The sequence below is a fragment of the Sinocyclocheilus rhinocerous genome, unplaced genomic scaffold, assembly GCF_001515625.1.
Source record: "Sinocyclocheilus rhinocerous isolate Xijiao unplaced genomic scaffold, SAMN03320098_v1.1 scaffold769, whole genome shotgun sequence".
Taxonomy (NCBI): Eukaryota; Metazoa; Chordata; class Actinopteri; order Cypriniformes; family Cyprinidae; genus Sinocyclocheilus; species Sinocyclocheilus rhinocerous.
The window spans coordinates 9023-19472 of NW_015636562.1; the positions used below are offsets into that span (position 1 = coordinate 9023).

Here is a 10450-nt window from a genome sequence, read left to right on the forward strand (position 1 = left end):
ATTTTTTTATTCACAATCTCCTCATCACAGGCAGGCACAGCACTCAATTCAGCATGTGTTCATGTTTGTGTGTGCTGTCTGCGTCACTCAGAGCACGTGCCTATATCGAACATTTTTTATATCGTTATCGAAGAAGGTGTACCGTCGATAAATATCGATACCGTTTTATCGCCCAGGCCTAATATATATATATACACACACACACATACATACATACATACATATACGTCCAAATTGTTAAACATACTTTTTGTATTCATGTTGGTTTTGGTTCTGAAAAACCTGACATGTTTTTAAACTGATATAACTAACAACTTCATTGAAAACCTCACATTTTTCTAAGAAATAATAATAAATGATTCTGCCAAACTACTTGAGGTTTTCTTTTTGAAGAACAGGATTAATTTAATCATTTTCTGATGCATTCTCATTTTTCATTCTGATAAACTCTTAAAAATATAGGTTCCAGAAGATGATTTTGACAAATATGACATAAAAGAACCATTCTGGGTTCCCCAAAGAACCTTTCAGTCAACAATGATTCTTAAAAGAATAATCTTTTTCCTTTTGTGCAATGGAAAGGTTCTATGAATGTTCAAATGTTCTTCGTATAACTACAGATGCCAGAACCTTTATTTTTTTAAAATGTATCAAGATTATGGACTTTGTGCCTCCAAAACACAAAACCTCAAAACAGGCTCATTCTAGAAGAGTTGTATTCAAGTCATTGTACTCATGAATTGCGTTTTAATATATTGCATTAATTAACGGAAAGAAAAATATGAAGAACATCAAGGCATTTACCCATGCACAACTGTCTGTCTTCATCGAACTATATGAAATGAAGGTGAAATTCCATCTAACCTGTGAGAAGGTAGGACTGGAGGTGGGTGAGCTTTCTGCCTTGGCATCTTTGACTGTGCTGTTGGACTGAGTGGAAGACCTGGTGACCAGACCAGGACTGAACACATCATCCATAGTGCTTACAGACGGAAGCGTGCTCTGGGCCCTCTCCCACCCTTCCTCTGAGGAGGACACGGGAGCAGGAGGTGTTGGGGTCACACTAATGGCCACAGGGGTCACGCTGATGGGAACCGGGGGAGGAGGGGCATGAGGTTTGGTGATTCTCTGCTGAACCGGCCGTGAGGGAGGCACATCCTCTGACTCCCTCGCCCCAGACTCTGACCTCAGGTACGACGGCAAAGGCTTCTCTCCTTTCTCCAGAGACTTGATCTGGCTGGGCGTCAGAGACTGAAACTCAGCCTTCTCGCCCTCTAGCCGCGAGCGTTCGGCGCTGATCTTCCAGAAGGACGACTCGTCAGTGCTGGGCAGCTTGGTGCTCTGAGAGGGCTTGGGTTTGGATTCGTTCACTGAGGAGGGAACGGTCGGTTCTGGAGCACCGGAGATGATGCTGAATTCCATCTGACTCTGTTGGGAAGGGACGGGCTGAATCACATTTGTTTGCTCTTTGCTAGCAAAATGAATATGTATTTTTAGCAGAGGTGTACGGTGGCCGAGAAGTGCAAAGCAAATCACAATTCTGAAAACAAAATAACAAATTACAAATGCAAATGCAAGTCTAAAAAACAAAATAACAATTCAGAAACACAACAACAATTCAGAAAACATTATAACAAGTCAGAAAACACAATGACAAATCAGACAAACCGGAAGAGGTAGGTACAGTTTGAGACAGCGCCATTGGTTTGGGATTAATCATTGGTTTGTTATTAATGTTATTTTGTTTTCAAATTTGTCATTGTGTTTTCTGACTTGTTATAATGTTTTCTGAATTGTTGTTGTGCTTTCTGAATTGTTATTTTGTTTTTTAGACTTGCATTTGCGTTTGTAATTTGTTATTTTGTTTTCAGAATTGTGATTTGCTCTGCACTTCACGGCCACCGTAGAGGTGGCCCACTTACCTTGGTCTCCCAGGAGAAGGGAGCGGAGTGCTCATCTTGCCATGTTAAGTCCTTGAAACAAAAGAGACTGAGATGTTAACAAGCCATAAGATGTGACAATACTCCTTTAATCTGCCATTTCTATTTCATTGAATAGGGATAAAAATACAGTAAGCCAGCCTATAACAAAATATAATAAATAATTTAAATTTAAAGATGGTGCACAGATTTGTTTAATAAGTGGTTCATAGATGCATCTTTCATAAACATTAACAATATATAGAATTCTAAGAGATTTGTTTGGAAAGCGCTTATTGATATTTGTTTGGCAAACTTTTTTCTTTTTTTTTTTTTTACTTTTTATCATCAGTTTGCAAGCCAGATAAACTGCATTGCAAAATTTAAACCAGAATTTATAGAAGTGGCACAGATTTATTTAAAATATTGTATAAATATTTAGTAAACCGTTTCATTTATAGCTATTCGTTTAGTAAGCCGTTTAATTTAGAGAAATGTATTTATTGGAGCTTATTTACATTTATTTTGTTGACACTTAACATTGGTTTGGTAGCCTGTTTAACTGTAGATATTCAAAAAGGATTTTAGTAAAGTTTAAATTTGAGATATAATCGACAGATATGTTTAGTAAACCGTTTAAAGTACAGACATTTTAAATATCTGACAATAGCGGTTTACTAAAATGTGAGAGATTTTAAGTATTAAATTATAAATAGTTGATAGAGATTTAAGTAAACAGTTTAACAAATAGGACAGAAGTTTAACAAGTGAAAACATGTAACTTAAATTTGACTATTGTTGAAGATAACACTTTAATATATATATTTAACTTTTTAGCAGCTGGTTTAATAACATTTTTGTTTAGTAAACTATTTTATTTAGACCTCCATATTTGGCACATTAACAAATAGGCTAGGCATAATATTATGTAAAGGTAGAAAATCAATTCAATGTAAAGAATAGTAAAAGAAACACAAGTAAAAACATGAATCAAATAGCAGACAGAAGGTTAGTTTTTATTTGTTCACATCATAATGTAATTGTTTTGTATAGACAAGCCTGAGATAATCAAAACAACAAGTCTACAACGAAATAGCAACAACAGCTCTAAATGAACACCTGACGATCCAAACATAAGCACCTCGTCTCCGAAGTGCACGGTCTTCTGTCCGGTCTGGAGCAGTAGTTTCGGGAAGCAGATCAGCTCTTCTCGCTCCACCCGGTGCATCGCGTACCGAGCCCGGATCCGCGGGTCCAGCATCCCGTTGTCTATCGCCGTGTCCTGTTCGACCGGACTCATCTGATCCCAAGTCAGACCGTGCCTCTCCTTTATCTTCTCCCTTTCCTCCATAATCTTACGAGCCATAGAGTTGATGGAGGAGAAATATTCCAGCTTTTTGGCCTCCGTGAGGAGCAGGTGATCCGCCATTTTTCTCAACAGCTGGACACCGAGCGCCGACGTGCCCAAAAGACTTTTATTCTGACACGCGTCATAACATGAAAACCACGCCCACCACGCAATCCAACGCTCTCCATTGACTTTATATTGCGGGAAACTGCCTCCTTGTCATTTCTGACTTATAACCAGTGCTTAATTTGTAAATGAATAATTGCCGGATCCAAAACATTAATAAAAATGCGCTGTGACCGACACTGGAAATACAACTTAAAGGTCCCCTGAAATGCTTAGAAACACCTTTAAGTTTTCCCGGAACATTCAATGACATCACTAAACGGTGATGCCAGTTATATAGAGAGCATCGTTCACAAGTTTCTGCATTAACCTAATTAGGGCACTGCTTCAAACCCTGGGTCAAAAATTGGTTGCCAGGATGATTTTAGGAAAATGCATACCTAAGATACATTAAAAATAACAACATTTGTTTTCATAAAAATACAATTCAATCATAGTATAAGCAGTGTTGGGGGTAACACGTTACAAGTAACGTGCGTTACGTAATAATATTACTTTTCTGAAGTAACTAGTAAAGTAACGCATTACTTTATAAATTTACACATGAATATTCGAGTTACTTTAAAAAAAAAAGTAACGCGAGTTACTTTTTTCAGTTTAATTAATTTGCTTTAAAAAAAATGTAATTACTTAATTAAAATGAACGTAATCACGTAGAATCACGCACTCAATGCGTGCGCGGGAGCAGACATAGTCAGAAACGGAGATGGCAGGTCAGAGCTTTACATTTCTGCGATGGAAGTATTCTAATTATTTTGAACTCGTCGAAGAAGTCGAAGAAAGGATTGTCGTTAAGTGTAGATTATGTGTAGGTGAAAAACTCTTGTCAACTGCAAAAAACACAAAAAACACTTTAAAAAAACATCTGCATGCAAAGCACAGCACAACAGAGATGGACGAGAAAGAGCCGAATGATACCTGCACCCCGCCTCAAGCTAAACAACAAAAGCTTGATTTCAGTTCACCTTCACCAGGTAAAACAATTAGTTCGACTGAACTCAACAAATTGGTTGCTGCTTTTATTGTCGAGGAGATGCAGCCACTATCCACTGTGGAGGCGCCTACATTTCGTAATATCATAAGCAAAATCTCAGTGACAGGCAAAAGGACGGGGGGCGTGCTGCCCGATCGCAAAACCTTTACAAACTTTTTGGACAATGCATATATGGAAATGGAGACAGACCTAAAGAAAACTTTTGCCGACCTGGAATATGTTTCCACCACTGCAAATCTATGGACTGCTCAGAATAAAAGTTTTCTGGGCATTACTGTACACTGGATCGACCCTGCTAGTCTGCATCGCCAAAAAGCTGCAATCGCCTGCAGGCGATTTCGTGGGAGACACACGTACGATGCCATCGCAGCGGAGATAGAGCAAATTCACAGCTCATTTGCTCTTTGTGGTAAGATAACTGCCACTGTCACGGACAATGGCGCGAACTTTGTAAAGGCATTCAGAATGTTTCAAGCTGATGATGATGAAGCAGAGAATAATGAAGACGAGGTCATCTTTACAGCCTTGCACGAAGTCTTACGGGATGACAGTGAGACCAGCGAAAGGTATATTCTCCCTCCACATCACCGATGTGCATCCCACACCCTTACCCTTATATGCACGAACGACGTAGTTAAATTTTTGACGGCAGAGGAGTTGTGTGCGCTATGTGAACATGATGTTACTGTAGTTCTAGACTAAATGTGAATGTGCATTAATTCATCCCACTCACAAAAAACAGATTTAGTATTCATCAAAATGAATTAAAACAGTGAAATGCAAACTCAGAATATGACGCAAACCTGCAATAATTAAATATGTTAAATAACACAAATGTATCTAATCCCATTTTATTAACCAATATCTTTGCTGCTGACCTTTGATGATCCAGTTCAACCATACTAATAAGCAAAAATGACTTTAGAGAAACTAACAATTGTGCTTTGTTTTTTTATTGCTGAAGAGTGTTTCTTCTCCTGCGTTCTACTGTACAGACGTGAATTTACTTTTGCCTGAGGTTTATTCATTACACTTTTTGGTGTGAAAGGGCTTTTATATTTGCTATAAATAGAACTTCTTATATTAAAAACAATCAAGTCCTGCTTATATTTAAAAAGTAACGCAAAAGTAATATAACGCATTACTTTCCATAAAAAGTAACTAAGTAACGTAATTAGTTACTTTTTTTAGGGAGTAACGCAATATTGTAATGCATTACTTTTAAAAGTAACTTTCCCCAACACTGAAAATAACAATTCAGAAAGCACAACAACAATTCAGAAAACATTATAACAAGTCAGAAAACACAATGACAAATTCGAAAACAAAATAACAAGTCAGAAAACACAATGACAAATCCGAAAACAAATTAACAAGACAGAAAACACAACGACAAATCAGACAAACCGGAACTTTAAACGCTAACGGTTAATAACGAAAACCCTTCAAATGTACATTATACTGTTATGGGATGTTATGAGTAGAAGAAAATGCTCTCACAAAAAGCTGCGCAATCTAGATTGTACTGTAGTGCTGCTGCTTTAGATCAATCCTGGTCACTTAAGGTTTGTCTGTTGGTTTTCCAAATACGCTTTGCTTTCGACTAGAACCACCCGGTAAATATCAGCGAGAGAGAGAGATTGCGAGAGAAATAGCTGTCCAGTGCCTTTTTGAACCAATGCGTCTGCTAGTGGGATTCAAGAGTGGTTCCTCACAAGTGGTTGGTGCCATTCCAGTTGCTTTTTCCTTCTGTATGAAGCAGGAATAAAATACTGGTAAAACTGGAATCAGATTATTAGAGGATAAACTCCAGTGAAAGAGACGTTTTAGTTGGGAGGGTGATGTATGTTTGTGCAATGTTCTCTCTCTCTCTGTCTTCGATCCTCTCAATATTTCTGGCCTGTATATACTGTACGATACCTGTAGCTCACCTGGCTCTCCTTTCCCCATGTGACTGTGTTGTGCTCCTATAACATTACCATCATGTATGGATATCAATAACAAAGTGCTCATGTGAACACTGATGCAGTGCCTCTTGTCCTTTTTTCTAATTTATGTGTTTATGATAAGTGCGGTTTTAATGAGAGTTATCTTTTGATGATTATCATGTTTGCTCAATTGTTTTAATGATTGTTTGCCTTTTTCAAAACCCAGGTGCCACTTACTTTACACGCAGTGTTGGGGGTAACTCATTACAAGTAATGTGAGTTACGTAATCAGATTACTTTTTTTCAAGTAACTAGTAAAGTAACGCATTACTTTTTTAATTTACAAGAAAATATCTGAGTTACTTTTTCAAAAAAGTAACTCCAGTTACTTTGTTTTCCCATTTATTGACTGACAGGTCTCCTGTCCCCATATTGGGAGAAATCGGGAGTACAGAGGCGTTGTGTGCGCTGTGTGAACATGATGTTACTGTAGTTCTAGACTAAATGTGAATGTGCATTAATTCATCCCACTCACAAAAAACAGATTTAGTATTCATCAAAATGAATTAAAACAGTGAAATGCAAACTCAGAATATGACGCAAACCTGCAATAATTAAATATGTTAAATAACACAAATGTATCTAATCCCATTTTATTAACCAATATCTTTGCTGCTGACCTTTGCTGATCCAGTTCAACCATACTAATAAGCAAAAATGACTTTAGAGAAACTAACAATTGTGCTTTGTTTTTTTTATTGCTGAAGAGTGTTTCTTCTGCGTTCTACTGTACAGACGTGAATTTACTTTTGCTTGAGGTTTATTCATTACACTTTTTGGTGTGAAAGGGCTTTTATATTTGCTATAAATAGAACTTCTTATATTAAAAACAATCAAGTCCTGCTTATATTTAAAAAGTAACGCGAAAGTAACGCAAAAGTAATATAACGCATTACTTTCCATAAAAAGTAACTAAGTACCGTAATTAGTTACTTTTTTAGGGAGTAACGCAATATTGTAATGCATTACTTTTAAAAGTAACTTTCCCCAACACTGAGTATAAGTATAAATATGCAAAAAAATATCTGACTTAAATAAGTAACAGTTTTAATTAAACGTGCATCCTTGCTTTATTTTACAAAATCACAAATGTTTTGTTGTTATTGTGAGGTACAAAAATAAAAGGAAACACATTGTGCTTTCGAATTATGTCTTACTCTTATCTGTATGACCAAAAATTATGTATTTTATGTTTCAGCTGTTCGATCACGCCGGCGCCTCGCGCACACACACCCCACATATTCTAGCAATTCAGACTTACTTCACAGTCTGTTCATTATCAAAATAAAATAGCCAACCAAAAATATAAAGGTTACACTGGTCAATTTAAATAGTCCGTGGTATAACTGGCCCACTTAGTATGCCAAGCACATTTTTGCTCATGTGAAGATGATATTTCTGTCGATATACGAACGCGCGTGAAGTACAAAGCCTCTACATTATAAATAATAGTTTCATTCAAATACATCGCGAATATGGAAACATTTTGTGCCGAATAAGAGGTACGTGAGCCCAATTAACGCCTGGTACTTTCAGTTTCGCTTTGTTTTGGTTTATATATTTTTATTTCATTCTTGTTCTGTTCTGAATACCATTACATTTATATGATTTGTTTAGGAGTGAGCTATACTAACGTATAGCTATGTTTATCGTGTTTATAATATTTATACATTATAATAGTTCACTTTATTTGGTATTATTTCTGGTATTATTACACTCTCTCCAAACGTTCTGCTGCTCACAAAACATCAATGAGAGCGAGTTTGAAGAAAGCTGACTGGCCACGGTCAAAAATATGTTGAGGACCAATGCATAACCTCCAAATATGCGCTCGCTCTCATATGCACGCACGCACTGTCACGATCTAATGACGGATCCTTAAAAACAATTACCGGAACGAAAAATCCTAAATCTGACATTTACCGGAACAGGATCCGGCTCAAATTAAGCACTGCTTATAACAAAGTCTGACTTATAACATGAATTTTGACATTTTCAATGATTCTGAACTGTGATCTTTTCCTAGCCAGCAGAAAAGGCCATTAATCTGGTAGGAGCAAAGGTGGAGATGCTGGAGGGTGATGATGGGACGTTTGGCTGGACCCTCGCACCAAAGCACAGTAAACACACCTTCATCCTGCGGGCCAGCACAGCAGAAGCGCAGCAGGCCTGGATGAGCGCCACATGTGAGGCACAGCTCACTTCTGAAGAGCACAGCTCCAATGCATGTGTTGTGCAATAACAAGACCATTTTCTTTTTTCCCACCATAGAGATTGCATAGTTTTCTACACCGAATTGTTTTACTTCCTTCTTGAAATTGAGACTGTGACAGTGTTTTGGGTCATATAAGCCAGCAGATGTTCATAGATAATGGCGGACTAGAGTCCAAAACGTGTCGATCTTCACATTTGTGCATGTATAACTCCTTATATGTGGACCAAATAACTAATAACTATGGATTAGTCTGTATAAAATGATTTTTATCCATCAAGAGATTGCACCGCAGCATCCTTATGATAGGGATCAGGGGTCAATGTAGAAACAATGGCACACAAATAAACCTCGACAATCTTGCGCTTATGAGATTAACTTACAATTCCTTTAAGAAGTGATGCATTTATTCTCTGAGCACTTTCCTGAAAAGGTTTCAATGCAGAAATGGAACATGATCTTCTGGCCGGAGACTCGGGTTTAGCTAAAGGGTTATCTAAAGGGCTCTGAATTCTCATAGCAGACTTTTCTCATCCATCCATCCTTTTCACTTGATTTCCAATAGTATCTAAACATCCCTGTGTAGACTTTAAACATTGTGTGGCTGGGGCATTTACCAAACGCTCTTTCATCCCACGTGTCTTCCCACACTGTCCAGCGCACAGAGCCGCAGCATGGAAAAAGATTTCAGCAGTGGAACCACGACTGCGGACGGCCACCCATGTCTTACCTCACGCCCTTTGGCCCCCGGTCCTGCGAGATGCGTTTTCCTCACTTGTAACTGCAGACAGTGAAATGCAGCACAGCTTCGGGTGAAGCACTTTCTTCTCACTGATCCGGCTCTGCTGTGTCCTACATACTGTAGAAGAGAGGCAAGGACAAGGAAAGTATTATGCTCGTTACTCAGGCCATTTCCACCATTTTTTATAGTGCATATGAATTGTTTCAAGCATTTGTTACCCTGAATTGTTAGTTAGCTTTTTGTGCGCATGATGCAAAACAGCAATAAAGAGAAAATGATAAAAGTCATTATAAAACACTGACCGATGAAGCAAACTTTTCTAACTATATCTTGCTGTGTGGAGCAGGGTTACTATCATTAACTAGAACTATTAAAACCATTTTTGTAAACTGAACTAAATGGAATAAGTTTAAGTTAAAACACTAAAACTACTAACTGCAAACAAATAAAAACTAAATCTAAACTAAAACTAAATTAAATAATAAATGGTCATATCTAAAAATTATAAACATGTCAAATGCACACAACAAAGTAACTAAAAATGTGACTAAAATTCAAAATAAAAGCTTATTCAAAATATCAACAACTATAGGTGTGGAGCTATTTTGTGCTATTTTCTTAAGCAAACTTTTTTTTTTTTTGTACTTTTGCCTTATTGCTTATTGGAACTTTACAGAGCTTGGAAAATAATCTCATGATTTCATTTAGGAGAACCACTGGGTTCAGTTAGTGTGCAAAAAACTAATTGTGCTTTTGTTCTGAATCTGGGCAAACATCCAACTGGCCAGAATTGGGAGCCTTGTAACCTATTTCAAAAAGCATTATGAACTGCAAAAGATTTCACTTAGAACTTCTCTCCAGTCTCATTCAGGGCATAATACTATTAACTGCTGTTGTATGCAATTTATTTATAAGCAAAAACTGCTTAATATTATACCGTTATAAGCAGGGGCGGATCTAGAAAATAATTTTTAGGGTGGCAAAGGGGTGGCATGGGGTCTATGAGGGGTGGCAACACCAAAGCAAGCCCCCATGCACAGTTTTTGGGGATTTATGGTCTGACATACACAGTTGTGTTCACAAATATTGTATTACCATTAAGTAATCATCTATACTGTTTA

At 37.4% G+C, this 10450-nt stretch overlaps 1 protein-coding gene across 1 annotated transcript; it reads right to left on the reverse strand.

Annotated features, from left to right (window-relative positions):
- Window positions 1-700: 700 nt before the first annotated feature.
- Window positions 701-3385, reverse strand: LOC107747961 (uncharacterized protein C1orf198 homolog). Its single transcript, XM_016562596.1, has 3 exons — window positions 3061-3385; window positions 1923-1973; window positions 701-1428 (listed from the first exon to the last, which is right to left on the reverse strand). Exons 1-3 carry the CDS (start codon window positions 3346-3348, stop codon window positions 748-750), a joined length of 1020 nt encoding a protein of 339 aa, XP_016418082.1. The 5' UTR covers window positions 3349-3385; the 3' UTR covers window positions 701-747.
- Between the last annotated feature and the right edge of the window lie 7065 nt (window positions 3386-10450).

Coding starts and splice junctions, on each gene's coding strand:
- LOC107747961 (XM_016562596.1), bottom strand. CDS start 3,348: ATGGCGGATCACCTGCTCCTCACGGAGGCCAAAAAGCTGGAATATTTC. Junction 1,974..3,060: donor CCGTGCACTTCGGAGACGAG/GTGCTTATGTTT, acceptor TTTTGTTTCAAG/GACTTAACATGGCAAGATGA. Junction 1,429..1,922: donor CCTTCTCCTGGGAGACCAAG/GTAAGTGGGCCA, acceptor CCTTCCCAACAG/AGTCAGATGGAATTCAGCAT.